The 18,190-nt window shown below is 38.6% G+C and overlaps 1 protein-coding gene across 1 annotated transcript in view; it reads right to left on the reverse strand.

The window, feature by feature from the left end:
- Positions 1 to 1,297: 1,297 nt before the first annotated feature.
- map2k5 (mitogen-activated protein kinase kinase 5) overlaps positions 1,298 to 18,190 on the reverse strand; it is a 52,737-nt gene continuing 35,844 nt past the window's right edge. The window contains 3 exon segments of the mRNA XM_029427614.1: positions 1,298 to 3,305; positions 14,597 to 14,642; positions 16,767 to 16,828. Coding sequence (XP_029283474.1) covers positions 3,195 to 3,305; positions 14,597 to 14,642; positions 16,767 to 16,828 — 219 coding nt within the window. The 3' untranslated portion in view covers positions 1,298 to 3,194.

An 18,190-nucleotide genomic window follows, 5' to 3' on the forward strand; every position in this document is an offset into this window, starting at 1 on the left:
TTCTTATTTCGACTGCTATGTATTTATAGCTTCAGTTACATCTAAGGCCAACTTAATGTAAGGTGGGTGAGAATTGTACAGTGAGATTAATATATTTAACGATATATGTGGTACAATGTAAAGTAGAAATCCAAGTTGACGTCTTTCAGTTACTGGAAAAACTTCCATTTTTAAATGTCACCAATTATTTGATATTAAGTTCTTCATGAAAATGAATGGCATTTTGCACATAAGTCCTTCCCAAAGATAGGGTAAAAGTATATTTATGTACAATAACGTAAATGTCAGATCTCTAAGGCAGAAATATTGGCACTTCTGAAACTTGTTTGTGTGGGAGGGATCATGACATAGTGCCCCTGCTGGTCGTGCAGGTCACAAACAATCTACCTGGAATGATTGATCACTAACTGTACCTTACCTGCTGTAACACAGAATAAAGTAAAACGTAATAAGCAACGTTTATGCACTATTGGATATGGACACGGATTCCATAACTTTGTTTCTTAAGTCTGGGATGACATAAAAACTTCTTGTCTCTGTTCTGAGCACAACCAGTAGAGGGCGCTATGACAGGTTTCCCTCCAACATCGTAACCCGTTAAGCTACTTTGATCGTTCACACTGGCAATAAGGAGGCGTTACCACGGTAACAGGGGCGCTGTGTCCAAATCCCATTTTACAGACTGTACTGAAAGCACGTAGTAATTCACTGTCATGCTATACCAGGGGTGTCAAACATGCGGCCCGCGGGATGAATAGTTTTGATCATTAAGTAAAAGCCTTTGTAGATACACTGTGATCAGTAAGTTGTAACACACATGTGTAAATTATAAACTGATACTATTGTTGAAATTGCACCTTTTTTTCCTTAAGAGATTTCAGGTTGTTCTTAATGTTTTGAAAAAAGATTAAGTTTGAACATTTTCAGAATGTTTTTGTACTTTTTTTGCACTAAAACGAAGGGAAACATTTGGAGTTGTCGTTATTTATATGTTATTATGTGATGTGATGCTGTGATGTTACTGGTCCGGCCCACTTGAGATCAAATTGTGCTGCATGCGGCCCCTGAACTAAAATGAGTTTGACACCCCTGGTCTATACTGTTCTGTGGTATTCAAGACATTTTTTATACATTTAAAATCCTACTAAATGTTCTGATGGATGCTGATTAAACTGCAATTTGAACGCTTCTGTCAATGTGACCGTTAGATGTCTTTAATTAGTTCTCAACCCATTGCATTGTGGGACAGCAGTGGCCCTCAACATCACAGTAATTCAAAAAGAAGGGGCACATTTGATATGCATACTTGCATCTTTTAGTATACTACATTTTGTATGAATACATAACAAGAATAAGTATGTAGTATGGAGATGGGACAAAAGCTTGGGATTTCCCCCACACACACCCATATTTCTTCCATTTCCTGTCCGGAGTCCGGTCAGTTCTAAAGGAAAGTAAATGTTACTCAAGAAGCAACATTGCTAAATGAATAACCCATCCTGGAAATAAGATGTTCGACAGAAACAGAGCAACTGTGGGCATGGTCATGTAAAAACACAAGAAATCGTGAAGAGTTCCCAAATTATAAATGACATCTGTTGTAGAATGATCGAAACATTGTGCGTTCTTGGTTTGGGATGATTTTACAGTCAAAAGATGAAAATCCACCATTAATTTGTCTCCTCATCGATACAGAAGACAAAAGCACAAGGAACAATGTTCTGAAGAGACTAACCATCACATGAATAATAAACTGCCGTTACATTCGTTTCCAGCGATGCTCACACATCTCGTCACTGTAGGCTGCGCTTACGCTTCCTTTGTGGAAGAAAATGGCATTTAATTGCACTTGAGCTGTAGACATTTCAACAGCTACTCATGAAGAACTTGTGAAATTATTTTAGTCATTAAACCCATTAATCCTTAATCATGAAAGATAAATACAGCATCCTTCACCATTTGGGTCGGCAGTGGTCTTTGGCGTTAAGTGCTCTGCATTATTGTTTTCCCTCTGTTCTATATCAACTGATCTCGTTTGGCAATCCAATAAAATAGCATAGTTTCTGTATATTACATGACATATCTGGCACAAGTAGAGATTACTGGTTAGAAAGTGGGTAAAACAATTATTCAAAATGAATAAAGTCTTAGTTTAAAACGAGACGAAGAGATATGGTTTCTTTTTTACGTTTCTCTTCTAGTCGATAGTTTCTCTTATTCTTAATGGATTCTATAAAAAAAACAAAAAAAAAAAACAGCTGCTGAATGAAAGTGGAGAACTGCTTCAGCACAATTTCCTCTCCAATAGTTCATTCAGTGGCATTCAACATGAGGCACGTCTGTGCAAACGGAAATGAAAGAACCAAGTTGAAACCGGTTTACAACCCTGGTTCCTCTCCACTGAGTGACAACAATTAATTGTTTGGTCAGTAAGCTTGAGAACCAAGAAAAGATGCATGTCAATATTTCATTGCACTCTGTCACACTGCAGAGCTGCTCAAACGTATTGATGCTGCAGGTTTGTTGTTCCCTTTAAACACCCCTTGAAGACAGAGACGGAGCTCCGTGTCCACCTAATACCCCGACCGCACAACATTAGGGAATAACTGGAATTAAAAACAGGTCATTTTTGGGGGGAAAAGTTGTTCTATTACAGTGACAACCTACGTTTGCTGAGGTAATAAATGACACCACTGGGGAAACAGGCACACACATGGGCAGTTACTCACAGGCAGAAACTGTAACATTCTCAACAGCACAAGACGGTTATTTGAGACACCATCTCAGAAACGGAGCATTACTCTGTCGGCATATTGCACTTCATGCTTTGAAGTCGTCACTGATCCTTTAAATCTAACCGTTTATCTCCACTCACCAGACTGTGATGTGCTCACTGTATTTCTGTATACTCACAAAAAACGTGGGGACGAAAATGCGCATGGAGACCCCCGTTAGAAAGAGAACGCACACCCCTCTGCATTTCTTTTGGATGCAGAGATTCAAAGGATGTGAGCTCCTCATTGTCACGGCGCACAAGTGCTGTTAAATAAAGAATTACTCACATAAAGTTTGTAACGTCTAGTGATTTTTGTCCACGAGTCTCTTGTACAGTGCATATGGACGTACTTGACCCTTAGCCTTTGATAAGTGTCCAAGCTTTCGGATCAAACATCCTGGTCCATCATGGGAGGACGTCAGACGTGTCCCTGAGGCTGCTGAGCTCGCCTCTCCTCCAGACAGCGACAAACCCACATCGACACCACCTCTGCATTACCGTCGTTAAACTGTATGATGAAGGAATGATCCTGAAATTAAAGAGAAGGACAGAAGTGTTAAATCATTTTTATGCAAACAGTGTAAGTTTGGATTTGTTTTCTTTTCATATTGAAGAAACATTTTCGGAACTAAATTAGTGCATTTAAAAGGTTTTATTTGAAAACCTTGTGCTTGCAATACTGACAACAATAATTATTTAGTGAATGCATGATGTCAAAAGGCAGACTTGTACTGTATGGCACATTTCTTTATTTAATGTAAAGGCATGAAATGGGATCGACTATTAAAGTTTTACTAATTAGTTATCATTTATTTTTTAAACTGAAATTTCTAAAACATATCCAGATTCCTTTTTTATTTAGCCCTGACAAATCAAATTAGCAATGATAGTTAAAAGACAACATTTAACCATTATCCCCTTCACACAAGTGTCTTTGGATTCAATCGCAAATTGTGCAGGAAAAGTCACATTTTTGAATTTATGTATTGAAACACATTTTAAGTTTCCAATTGCAATAAAATATAATAATTTCAAAAATTAATATTTTAATAAACATGTTTGCATTAATAAATATCTGCTGCCACTAATCTTACTCCATACGTATGACCTTCAGAATGATTGTCATCCACAGCAAAAATGGACTCAAGTGGCTGTAAAAACGTAATGAGATTTCTCAATAAAACAGCCATCAAAAGTTTATTCTTATACTATATAATTTTTTATTATCAAACAGATTGGAGCCGCAAACATTATTACACCTTTATGTGAAGTGTTTAGTTTAGTTCTACCTTGTATAATTATTCTAAATCATGATTCTAATAAAATACAAATAAACGAAACAGAAACACCATTTAACCCTCTTAAATATTCATGTGCAACAGATTTGCTTTTAAAAGCTGAACGTTTAAGTAATGGCTTGTCAGGGCATTTAAAAAAATATCTTTGCAGTTTAATGATCTACATGAGTCATAACGGGTTGTGAAATGAGCTTTGTAATAAAACAGGCAGTGACACAAAACATCTTTGTCGACTATTTAAAAATGACTTTATAAGAAATGCTTTTGAATATGATATTAGTTCTTTATCATACAGTCTTAACCTTGACTGATGTCCATCAACAGCACCAATACATGAGCTCGAACGTGAGACCGGTCTCATCAAGCTCATCAAGTTTGTTAAATGCTGCCAGTGTTCACTTGTTACTGCTGCAGGACTGAAGCAGAGATGTCACATGTGATATCTCAATGACAACAGTCCCAATCCCCAGCCTCATCTGGGGGAAGGAGCCAGAGGTCACACAGGGGTCAGAGGTGAGGAGGCTGTAAATGAGACACTTCAACTGAGGCTGACCATGAATTTTATTTGTGGTGTCTAGAAGTCCAATTAGATAAACATCGCTGTGGCCGGCCGGTTTAAATGAACTTGTCAACACTGATTTCAACGATATCTGTCCTTAACAACAAGAGACTGTCACTGTTAATAGGAGTTCAGTTCTAACTTAAGATGGCCAGACACTGTATTAATCTTAGACGTTGTGTTAACTCACATTACACAATTTAATCTGCCTATTTCAGCGCGACCACAACCTGCGGACTTTATGCTCAAACTGTACGGATCAATTGGCCGTGGTGCTCACACTGAACGTTAGCGTGGAACCCCCGGTCGGTTTTGTCCAGTGAGAACTCCAATAAAGTTTAATTGACGGTGTTGAATAAAAGACAGAAAGGCAGCGTTGCTTTATGGGTACTATGAACAGAAAGTAATATGGAGCCGCAGATAGCTGGAGATGCAGACAATATGAGCCTCAGTCAAGACTACACTTCTAGTCTCAACATGTAAAATACAACTGCAGTAATATTAAAACAGGATCACAACAGTCTGTAATGGATTATTTGACAACGGCCATTGAACTGCTCAAACTGCAAGACAGCCAATCAAAATGTATGACATGCAAGAAATCCACCCAATCCAGATCTTTAAGGCAATTTAATAAACGGGGGCTCTTATAGAAACCATTACTAGTTTGACTAGAAAGTGATTTCAAAGTGAGAAGTGCTGTTGTCAGCTGTTTCTTACAGCTAAATACCCCCAGCAACACCCACACTGGTGCAGACAATGTAAGATTAGCAACAAAGTAGGACGAACTGCTAGTGAAGGTCCTCTTGGGATTCTTCTTCTCCATTTGCAGTCAAACTGGAAAATATGTTCAACTGAAGAGCATGTACAGTATATAAATATAAAGCCACATGAAGGTTGAACACATTCGTAAGTTATTCTGATTCCTTTATAAGATCTACGGGAATCTGTTTGACTTCTTTCTTTTCTCACTTGTGTTACTTTTGACTGTGAGGATTCAATCACCACATGTTTCGTCCGTTATAGTTTTATACTTTAAAAAGGAACACGGCAACACATTCCAGCGAGCTCTGCTCCGGCACAAACTGTAGAGATTGTGAAGGACTGGGGGAGCCCCATCAATCCTGTTGTCCTTCTAATGGGCAGCTGGGGTTAACACTGTCTGAGGTTAATTACTCTCATATCAGTGCGAGTGTGTGTGTGTGTGTGTGTGTGTGTGTGTCAGTATGAGATGGGTGGAGTGGACGCTCCTGGGTGCCCCTATGTGCTGAATACCCATCTCATCAATCATTCGTCTTTGCCTCAGTAGAGACGGAGAGATACAGAAATAAAGAAGGAAGTCCTGCTTTTAAAATCCAGCTCTCCACCTCTGCTCCAGAAATGAACCCTGACAGGCCAAATACATCTGCTGGAATATGACCTGGTGCTCATCACATCACACACACACAGCGTACATGCACACATGCCAAGACACTGTAGCACAACTCAAAACACACACACAGTAAAATGTTTAGTCTGAAGCTGCGGTTCAGGCCTGAGCTTTCTCTCACTAAATGCATCTTTCCACACACAACTAAGCATTGCTACCTGAGTGAAAGTAAACAATGAAAAGGAAGAAAGAAAGTGAGGACTAGAGAAAGAATGCAAGGCAAGAAAGAAAGTCAAAGTTATAATAAACTTATTAGGGAATTTGATGGAAAGCTGCTAAATGGACCTTGTGTTGAGATTGTTTTGTTAACTACGGTTTCCAAAGTCAAGATTCAATCTAAACTTTTAAACTAACAGGGATGAGAAGTTCAAAGAAGTCCTTAAGGTGTTCGGGAATATGGAAATATTTAAGAATCTACAATTCCATCTTCTTTCAATCATGTGATACGATGTAAAGCTCCACAACAGCTACTAAATGGACCTTGTCAAGAGTTACACTTAATTGTCTTTTTTCCCCCCTTACTTCATTGTGAACAACCTAATTTAAAAATAGCAACAGATAAAACTCTCTGCATTAATGAGGTGGCGAGCACACAAGGATTTTATGTACCATACACTTTAATAGTCCAGTGGCACAACCGGGGACACATTGCAAATATCAAGCATGTTAGAGGGACTGGACAGATAGTTAACTGCTGTGGAGCAGAGCGCTGCTGATCTCCACAAAGCAGGCGGCAAAGAGAGCTTCCAATATATATATATATATATATATATATATATATATATATATATATATATATAGCATATTATATATATATATATAGCATATTATATATATATATATAGCATATTATATATATATATATATAGCATATTATATATATATATATAGCATAATTATATATAATATAATAGCATATTATATATATAATATATATATATATATATTAATAGATATATATATATATATTATCTATATCTATATATATATATATAATATATATATATATATATATATATATATATATATATATATTAATATATAATATATATATAGTATATATATATATATATATATATATATATATATATATATATATATATATATATATATATATTATGCTATATATATAATATGCTATATATATAATATGCTATATATATATATATATATATATATGTCTGAACACACATCTTGAACGAAACATGGAACCATTCCCACCATACCTTTTTTGGCTTTGTTGCTTTTTATTGTCAAGCAATGTGTATTAGTTACCAGCCGCCATTGTTTTCATTACTCTTAGTCACAGTTTACTCGTGTCTGAGCTGTGAGCAGTTCAACCAAAGAGTGATGTTGCCCCGAAACATCATTTTTACGACCCCACAACCTTTTTTACCCAACCTGCGAGACTGCAAGTTGGGTAAAATGCTTTGAGACTGTTATCTGCAGACTCACATTTATATTGGACATAAGCTGCCTCACGAGTCTTGCCTTGATGAACACACACACACACAACACACAACACACAACACACACACAGAGAGTATATTAGGAATACATCCCCGGTCTGTCAAACACACATAATCACCTAACAATTAAATTAGCTGCAACTTGAATTAAGTATGAAACCTGTAAAGGAAGAGTTATAAATACAGAGTGAATAACTAATCCTTAGTTAGGTCATTGAAGGTGTTTTGACTTTCTGCTGTAGCGGTGTGTAGACAGAGGTGAGGTGGGGGAAGGACTCATTTAAAAGTTACATTAATCACCGCCTGGCCACATCAAAATGGGATAATCACCTGCAACTGCTCTGCTCAAATAGAAGCGGCCTAAACCCAGGGGAAATTTTACCTAACTCTTTAATTGTTTGAAGCCTTTGAAGGGTCTGTTTAATCTAAGATTAATTTATGCGATTTTAAATAACTTTATGTATGATTAATACGCTCAAAAGAAATTAAAATGAGTTTGAGGCAATTACAACAAGAGACTGGTCATCACCTCATTAGAATAGTGTTGGCATGTTTGTCAGTGTGTGTGAGACGGAGAGAAAGGTGAAGAGGTAGATGGAATAACTAGGTCTTTACAGATTAGCATGCTAATCACTTGCTCCCTCTGGAAACTGGCCGGCATTGGTTGGGGTGCATATGAATGAACAGTATATGTGTGTGCGTGCTTTGGTCAATCTCAGTGCGCAGAAAATGTAGGGACACTTCTCTTAGGAGAGTTACAATGCTCTAAACTTAATGATCCAAGCATCTAATGCTTCTTTCAAAACTGTGTGCATAGTGAGGCGCCACTTTCTCCAGATAGCCGCCTATCAATGAGCCGCAACACTAAATGTTAGCCACCGAAATGGAAAGAAGTAGAACAAAAAAAGACAGTAACACAAGAGAAGCAAGAGGAGGAAGAGCACCATCATTCTCATGGCCTAGTTTAGTCGCCAACCACGTGTATAAAGGAGCAAAATGTCCATCGCAGCAGCGGGCAGGATTCATACTGTAGTGAATAGGGATGCACGATATACTGTATCTGTGTACTGTATCGGCCCGATTGACTGATGAAATTATAGCCAACAAATAGAGCCAATAATACAAATTCAACAAGTGCACCATCTACATGGTGGTATGCATCTTGGAAGATCCTAATCCTAAGATCCTAAAGATGGAACAGCCTAATGTGCCAAACATGTCGATGCTGATGTGCATGTTTTTCACAATTTCAGAGAAAGACAGCACGATTGAAGATACCGTTTTTTGCTGTACGTTATAAAAAAAAAAAAGAACATTTGAAAAGACAGAACTGTTGAAAGAGAAATAAACTAATCAAATCCTGTCTAATAATCATTTCAATGATTATCTGACCATTACACTTTTCCAAAAACGAGACAAGGTTGTTTCAGCTACAATATTCACCGTCTAAAGTCTTTTTACAACTTAACAAAATATGTTTTGGTCAAATCGAGGATGTTGGACAAAAAAAGAAGAAGCGTATTTACTATCATTTCTTATTGTATAAGATCTTAACATCAATTTAAGTGTAATTTTGACTCCAGCTCTCATTCAAAGTGACGTTACAGTTGTGCAGCAGAACCACACTGCGGTCCCAGTATGTGTGAATGGGGTTATGTCAATGAAGACCCATGGGTGAAATGTGAAGACATTTGGCAGCAAAGGTGCTGATAGAACAGTTTAGGGAGGAGACACCTGTGACTTGGAACAAGTCTGATAAGAGACAAGAGGAACCCCAAAGAGGCAGAATGATACAAGCACACATGTGAAAATCCTTTTTGCACATGCAGTGATTCCTCCGACACTGAGGAACTGCTTCCAAAGTTTGAGACGCATGATAACTCATGCAAGACATCACCCGCATAAAGCATTACTGAAACAAATATACACATATAGATGATTAGATGTGTAATGTAGTCTGTATCATACCAAACGCACCAATGTGCCTTTTTCTGCAAAAAAAAAGGCAACATCTTCAAAAGTGTTTTTTAACAGAACCACATTATGTAAACGCAGGAAAACAAAGACGGGCCGCTTCACTGTTGAAGAATTCTGGGAGCTCATAAGCTGGAAAGAAGCTTTAATGATCCGCTGCGTTCTTGATCCAAAAATGAATCTAGCGTCCTGATCTGTGGATGTTCAGTAAACATAACGGACAACGTGTGTTGCCCTGTGGCCTCCAGTCCCCTGCATGTCTCCTCTCGTACATGTCTGTCTCAATAACGCAGTGTCACTAAGTCACTCATTATAGGACAATAGGATACGTTGATAAAACAACATCTAAAACTATAACTATAAATAAGAGACCAATTCCTCCTCGTGGTAAGATGACACATCCATGTCGTCTGACATGACGATTGAATGAAAATGAATTGAATTTATAAACGCTGTTGACAAGGTTTACGACAGCTATAGTATGGAGTAATATTAACTAGTCAGGGTTTGTGTGTTAATAACAAACAGCCACTTTCTTTGATACTGCCGCTGTAAGTGGACAAAACTTGATGCTACAAAGCTTCTATCAATGTGTGTGTGTGTGCGTGTGTTTGTGTGTGTGTGTGCGTGAGTCGAAACTAGATTTAGGGACAGTCAGACACAGGAGCGATTTCCTTTGTGAAAAACCGTGGGGCTCATCTGGTGTCTCCAGGGTTGAAAGGGGGCTATGAAATGTGTGTGTGTGTGTCTATGAATAGAAAGGCAGAATAGGAGGGCTGCATTGACAAGGGTGCTAAAAGGCTGTGTGAAGGCTGCTGGCTGGGGAATGAGGGATGATGAGGGAGAGGGGGGGGGAGGGAGAAATGAAATGTCCATCAAACCACAATCAAAGAATATAAGGGGCATGGTATCATCACTTTTGTTTTTCTTCTCATACATTCAAATTAACACATGCAAAAACCAGCACACAGATACACAAAATATTATTACACCATATACTAAAGTCTTTCTTGCACTAAAGCTTAACAAAAAAAAAGCCAATATGTGATGCGCACAGACCGGGCCTCGTATTGAAGGAGCAGGGGGAGGAGACAGACCTCAGACAGGATGGGTCATCACCAAATACCTGCAGCTAACGTCCTGGGAGCGAGCCAATGGAAAGTCTCCTCGACTGACCAACGTCATGAGCTTATGATGACAGTATAGGGTGTCCACAATGAAAGATGCATTAGTATAAGGGGAGACACACACACACTCACTTTCCTCTCTGATGGCTCAACATGTGATCTACAAATGAAGGGACTTGGGGAAAGAAAGACGACCATACTGATACAAGTGAAGTATTGAGCTTGATACAGCCAGGCAGAACTCAGTTAGATATTTCTTCTCAATTAATTAGCGTCCGACGAAATAACTAAGAGATTATGAGTCATGGTGTAAACCATCTGGGCTCCGATCAACTCAGCGTTTCCATTGGTTTTAGAGAATCAAATTACAAGGCACTGATTTACTTGTTACATATGTGCATCGCTATAAACTCACAGGGAGAGCACAGTGATGAGCAATTTCTAAAGAATAAAACTAAGTCCATTCTAAATCTCTAATGAACTTATAGCAGCTTAAATAAGACAATTATGACTTAATATGTGCAAATCAATCAAAAATAATTCAACTATGGGATGTTATTTGGGAAAACACTGTGTACAAATTCTTGCAGCTGGTTTAATTCTGCTGTTTGAAATGCAAAGAAACATAGTAATGTGCCAACAAAGGCAGTGAGGAAAAAGACAACAAGCTAGTAGACATGGCTGTAAACAAAGCACGATTCAAAATAACTAAATAAAGCAAACGTTTCATAAGAAAGAAAAATGCTGGATTGATTTTACAACAACTGTTTTATTGATTAGCACCTCAAAAGGTTTTCTAACGTGTTTCCTCACAAAACATGTTCAGACGGTCTTACTGCCACCACAAGCAGAGTCTGTGTTTCCACGGGTTTTTCAAAGTAGAATATAGAAAATATATGATTTATGTCAGAGAAAACGTAATTTTTCATGGTAGCAGAGTCCAAAGTGCATGTGATTTTGCATTAACATTTAAAACCTGCTGTAGTGCACCATATAGTAATTAAATGAGGGACAGCACTAACCTTTTTATTTTATTTGCATCGTCCCTGTTCTCTCGCCCTTCATTACTGTTGGGAACATACTGTAGCGTTAACCAAAGAAAAAGGTTTTCCTTTCACTGAACACCTTAGTCAGGTAAAAGTGATGAAAGAGTTTTATCCTGAATAGGATGCAATATTAATAGTATGAGCAAAGCATCCAGTACAAGTAGTACACAGTGTCAAGCTTCAGGGACAGAGCCCATCAAGAGCAGGCGTGCATTCAAACAGCAGCGCTTTAAAGAACGTCTAATAGGATAAAATCCCAGTGTCAATAAAAGCTATACTAGTGATTAGAGAAACCACATGCTGAAACCTGATGAGCAAACTAGAGCCACTAGGTGAGTTTGTATGGCCATAAAACAACATTATTTGCTCAATGTCTGCACTATTGTGTGATTCCCACATTACCTTCCAGGAGAAATTAGTTGCAGAGATAAAAAACTGAGAGCAAATGGTGGCACTGTCTGTGAAGCTGAGGGAGAGGAGAGAAGGGGAACTGTGTGTGTGGCTAGGTGCATTAACATACAGATAGAATAGGTAAAGAGTTTTAATGTACTCAGGAGGCTGGGGGAAAGGGGAGGTAGAGTGAGAGGAGGGGAGGAAAGAGGGAATGAGGAGCAGGAAAAGAGAGAAAGACAATCAGCAGCCTGGTGCCACAAAGGCAGGCATCCATGACCTTATATCTCAGTTCATTGTGGGCAGAGGAAGAAATGAAAGGCCTAAAGGAGGACAAAAATATAGGTAAAGGAAAGACGAGAGGGATGAAGAGAAAGTGGGAGTAAAAGATAGTGAGAGAACTGTGAACATTTGAAAAAGAGCACAGGGACCACAAGAAATGTGAAGGAAGTGAGACAGAGTAGGAGGAGAGTAAAAAGAAGGAAACATTGACAGGAGCAGAGATAAAGAAACGCCGCCATGTGAGCTACGATGACTCGAAGCATTTATAAACTGGAAAGGAGACGAAGCAGTGTGTGGTTGATCCGGGACCAATTGTGTATTCTAACATGCGAGTTCTAATATTGTCTGATCACATAAGTCTCTGATATTTGGTGCCTTGTTCAGACTGCCGGCCCAAATCTGTTTTTTGGCATATCCAGATTTATATAAAAAAAAAAAAGTCTTGACAGGAAAAAAACGAATGAAATAAAATGAAGGTGGTTTGATAAGCAAATCAGATTTCTACAGTTGCGTCAATGTGAAAAAGAGCTCATAATTCAGTCTTGTCAAGTATTAATATTCCTCTTCATGGTGCGAATACAAAACGGTTGAGAAGGTGTGTTAAGTGGGCATTCAGCCAGACGAAAAGGGAAGAGGATATAGAACGATTGGAGTGTCACTTAACAAAAACAATGGAAGTTGCGTTCAAATAAAGGTGGACAAAGAGGAGCATAACGCAAACACACCGAGCTGAACTTCCCCAAAAGAAGTCGTGCGTGGCCTCTCCCTCAAGAGAACCACTTCTGTGTGGAGGCAAGAATTCCCAGCGAGTGTCTAGACAACATTTTCCTTTACTCCCCCTTTCTGGTGTGAGACTGAGAACATCCAATCTGTTAACAGCTCTACATTTACACCCTCCAGCCCCACAACACAAACCTTCTCCCCTCCTCTCTCTGTGGACCTAACTGTCGCTGTCCTTGGTCCTAACACGGAAACCAGAGCGTGTTGCAACTCTTAAAAGGCAGTCTGTGCAAACTGCTGCGGACTTGTGAGCTAACACTGGCAGGGAGAGCTGGAACTTAGTTAAGTTCTCTTCCTCATCTATAAAACTCTACTGTACCAGAGTCACAGTGCAAATAATCTATGGCTTTGGCATTTGAATATAAATGAACATTATCAAACTTATTTACTGCATACATATTGAGCCAGTTAGAGATGGTGCAACATACACACTGCCATGTGTTATTAGACTATGCTTTGCTCCTCTTAATACCTGTGTATATTTCTAGTGGCACCCTTCTCTATACCCCTAATGTTAGTAATGTTAAGTCATTCCCACAGAAACGTAAAATAAAAAAGACACACGCATCTCAGTGTCCAATTTCCAATGAAATATCAAATATCCACCACCATCGGTATGTGAATGAGTGAAGGTAGAAAGACGCTATATCAATGCAGTCCATTTACCATTTCCTATTCAATGAGAAATTCCAATATTTCAGCGAGGACATATGAGCTACACTGTGTCAGAGGTAACCTGCATGTGTAGTAATAATGTTGTGCAAGCTAGAAAGTAGTCAATATGCATATAAGAGACCAAAAGGGAAAAGGTGATTTAATGAATTAGCAAACCGACCTAGTGATTCACATTTGTGAATAAAAGAAAACAGCGCTGCTTTATAATTTGCAGACGAGACATGAGGTCACTTAGGTGACAGCAAACTTTTTGGATTTTGAGAATTAATTATGTTCTGTGCAGTAAGATGGTGAAATGATGATTGTACACAGTCATGCTTTCTTACCGTTACATACACAAAGACAGGCAGATACACATTCAGAATGAATTTCCCTTTGTCCCCTGCTAAAATTTTCATTAGGGTGTAAAACAATTTTTCTTGTAAACAGCTGGGCCTGATTCATTCAGGTTGGCTCCAATGCAGTGAATTAAACGTGTTATTGTTGAAGTAGTTCTCAATCCCACCTCAAGGTCTTTCCGATGACCTCTCTCTGATGTCTTTCATTGGCAGCAAAAAGTTCATTACTGTTGTTTCAACACATAAACCTCAACTTTGAGGGTCCTTGACCCAAAACACCTCAATCATTGCATAAAACACAATTTTATATTCAGAAAGCTACAGCGTTAATAAAATTATGTTTAATTGAATTTTTATTGGAATACATGAATATGATCACCGTCTGTACAGTTATTCAAAACCTATATTTTGTGGACCTTGGAAATGTTTAATAGAAGTCTTGGTTTAACTCACCATGAGGTTATTAGGGGCAGGCCTCTCTTTGGGTTGTCGCCGCATACTGAAAAAGAGTGATACAAGCAGTCTATAACCAGCCACTATTCAAACTGTGTGTGTACATGTGCAAGAGACGTTTCTGACTTTCATCTCAACGCCATCATTTTTCAGTTATAAATGAATATTCAATAGGAGGCCTGAAAAGAAACCTTTCATAGCACAAAACCTGAAGGAGCGGGCTTGATAGACAATAAACACTATAGCAGTGGTGGGGAACCTCTGGCCTCTGGGCTGTATACGGCCCGCGAGACCATTTCATCCGACCCTCGATGTAATTCATAAATACACGCGAAAAAATCCACTAGAAAGAAAACACAAAAAAATCTAGACGCCAATAGAATAAGACGGACGACTGACTGTTTTTCCTGGCCAAGGTCAGGGTCCTTGAACACAACACGAGCGGAAAGTGTCATCACGTGGTCACGTCATGTAAAAACACTTCAATATTAAACGAGACGGTCATTGACATCAGCGAACGCAGCATGGCGAGTGTAAAACAGAGAAAGGTCGATGCGGAATGTCGCACTTTCCAGGAGAAATGGACGAACGATGATTTCTTTGTGGAAGTAAAAGGCCAGTGTGTCTAGTTTGTGCGGACGCGCTTGCGGTGATGAAAAATAATCTTGAGGGTCATTACTGCACGAAAAATGCGAACTGCACGAGCTGAAAGGACGAGTGCGTTTGGATAAAGTTAACGCTCTTCGGCGGAGTTTGGCCGAACAAGCAGCTCTCTGCAGAGCGTAACATGAAAGATAGATCGGTAGACCATCACACCAAGAACAGACTGTTCCACCACTGCTGTGCAATTATCACTGCCATGTGCAATATTCACTTTACTTGGTACTTATATTATTTTTTTATCTATTTAATTATTGTGTTCTGCCTTTTTACATCATATGTTCTTTGTGACAAGATAAATGTCCCCGTTGTGGGACTAATAAAGGATTGCTGGTTTCTGATAAAACAGAAAGATACATGGATAAAAAAAAGTTGCTTTTTTGCATTTAGCATAAAAGAAATGTGAAATGAATGGGCTGTGTCTTCAAAGAAATTGCAGAGGTCATGAGTTCAATAATTAGTATGGCCCTCGAAGGATGTTGTAAAAAATAAAATGGCCCTTGATAGGAAAAAGGTTCCCCCCCCCTGCACTATAGCCTTACGCCACAGAACATTTATTTCAAATAGAATCATTACATTAAAATTTCTTGTTTTTAAGAAATCTAAAATTTAAGCAGTTACTACATTGGTTCGGTAGATTTACGTGTGTGTTTTTATTAGTGTCCTCTATAGTATGGTCTGTATATTTGGCACTTTGAGGAATTAGTGCGGGGGCCTGTCTGCTGTTAGTCATGTCAGCGGTTTATGTATCACAATGAATCCTCTAAGAATAGCCGGGGAGAAGATAATGCCAGCCCTGCACCGAGGCAGGGCAGGGCAGGTACCTCAGTCTGTCCTGAGAGTGGTGCCCTGTTTGAGTAAATAAAGCAGGCATGGGGGATAAACAACAGATGGTATAACCAGCTTGTGAGTACTGCACACACACACACACACACACACACACACACACACACACACACACACACACACACACACACACACACACACACACACACACACACACACACACACACACACACACACACACTGCATGTGGTTTGGGTCTGTATGTACATGTTTGTGCAACTGTAAAGGTTACAGGAGGCTAATGAATCAGAGGCAAATGCAGGGTAAACATTGTCTTTGTCCTGTTGCATTAGATGAATGAATCATTCCTTTTTATCGAGCAGCATTGAATATCGTAGCTGAAACCATTACAAGCACAATGCATTAACACACAGGCAAATGCACTTTAATCCCATTGTGTTACCATTATACCTTTGATTCATCGACCATAATTTGGTTCATCTATGTCAAATGCAGCTTCTGGTCTTGTAATTGTTCAGTGTGGCTCTGTGGGGCTCAGATGGCTCACTGTGCCACGCATATTAAGCTATTATGAACTAGAATCACAAACACTATACAGTTAACGGCCATTGAAAACAATTCAATTTAAAATCTGAAGGAGTTAAATAAAATGATTTCTGTGTCTGTCCTTCTAGAAGCAAAGCATCAACAGTAACTCACTCACCACTGCGTGATGAAGTGAACAAACTTCTCACTGAACTGTCCGACAGGAAACACTGGAGGATCCTGAAAAGAGGAACAAAACAATTAAGACAACAAGTAATATTTTATTCTGGGATGATGAGAACTTGCTGCACTGACTGAAGGATCCGGACACTTAACTGCACATGATTTCAATTGTTACAGGTGGTTTACATCGACAGGGATTCAAACTAAGACCAAGGCTAGTAATAGCTTAGATTCATTTATAGTTTATTTAACCCAATTTAAAACATAATCCTACCCATGTTGTGCTATTTAATTAAACACTAGATTATTCAAACTCAGTTTAATGTTTTAAACTTGAGTTGAAAATGAGTGTAAACCTCTATAAAATGCTAAATTGGTTGTGATTTAAAAATGAAAATCACCATATAACTTTGGGTTGAATCTTTTTCTTATTATTTCCTGGGAAACTGGTTATGATCTAGGTTTTAAGACAACATGTCAAGAAAGGCTCAAAATCAAACCGGATTAGTTAGATAAAATAATAAATAAAAACAGACACTAGACACTAGACACAGAAAAACATAGAAATAAGTTGACAGACACACGACCAGCACCAGGTTGTTGGGCTAACGTGTTAACCAGCAGACACAGAGCAACACTATGACAGAGTTGCAAAGTGGGAAACGTTGATGGTTGTGCTGAATACTACAGCAAGATGTTCCTACTTATTAAAGAGAAAAGAAAAGGTCCCAAAGGTCCACGAGTTAAATAAGATCAACAATTACACAATTACTGATACAATATCATTTTCAAAGAGTTTATAGTGTTGAAGAATCCGGATTCAGTGAAGTTTAGACTTAAGTACCTTTCTTGTACGAACACTTTGTGTCTGACCTCAAGGCTACACGCTCCACTCCTTATCCTCTGTATTCATGAACCCTGTGAGTGGCGGTTGGCACTCAAGTTGTACAACACTTTCTGGATGACACAACATTTGTCTCGTTGGGTTAACCAATCAACAAATCCAGCGATTCAAAAGGTGAAAGTGCAAATGTAAGAGAACCTGCTGTATATTAAATCTGTCATAGTTGGGACTTTACCACCATTACTGCACAAAGTCTAAATTTGAAAGAACACGGCAAACATTCATGGCAATGTATCTTTTTTTTTTATCAACTTGTATAAGAAAAACGCTGAGTGGCTCCTTTCTTTGACTGAGCCAAGATGCACTTCTCACTGAAAAGGACATATAAAAAGGTCTTAGTGCCAAGGAAGAAACACTTAAAGTGAAAAGAGTTCCTGTTCATACTGCAGCACTAAACTCTTGTTTCATACTCTTCACATTATTTCAACATATATTGAAAGTCATTGCAACATAGAGGGATGTTCATACCATCAGTACAGCTGGTACATGGACGATCCACCATGACACATTTATTA

The sequence above is a fragment of the Cottoperca gobio genome, chromosome 3 (assembly GCF_900634415.1).
Source record: "Cottoperca gobio chromosome 3, fCotGob3.1, whole genome shotgun sequence".
NCBI classification, from domain to species: Eukaryota; Metazoa; Chordata; class Actinopteri; order Perciformes; family Bovichtidae; genus Cottoperca; species Cottoperca gobio.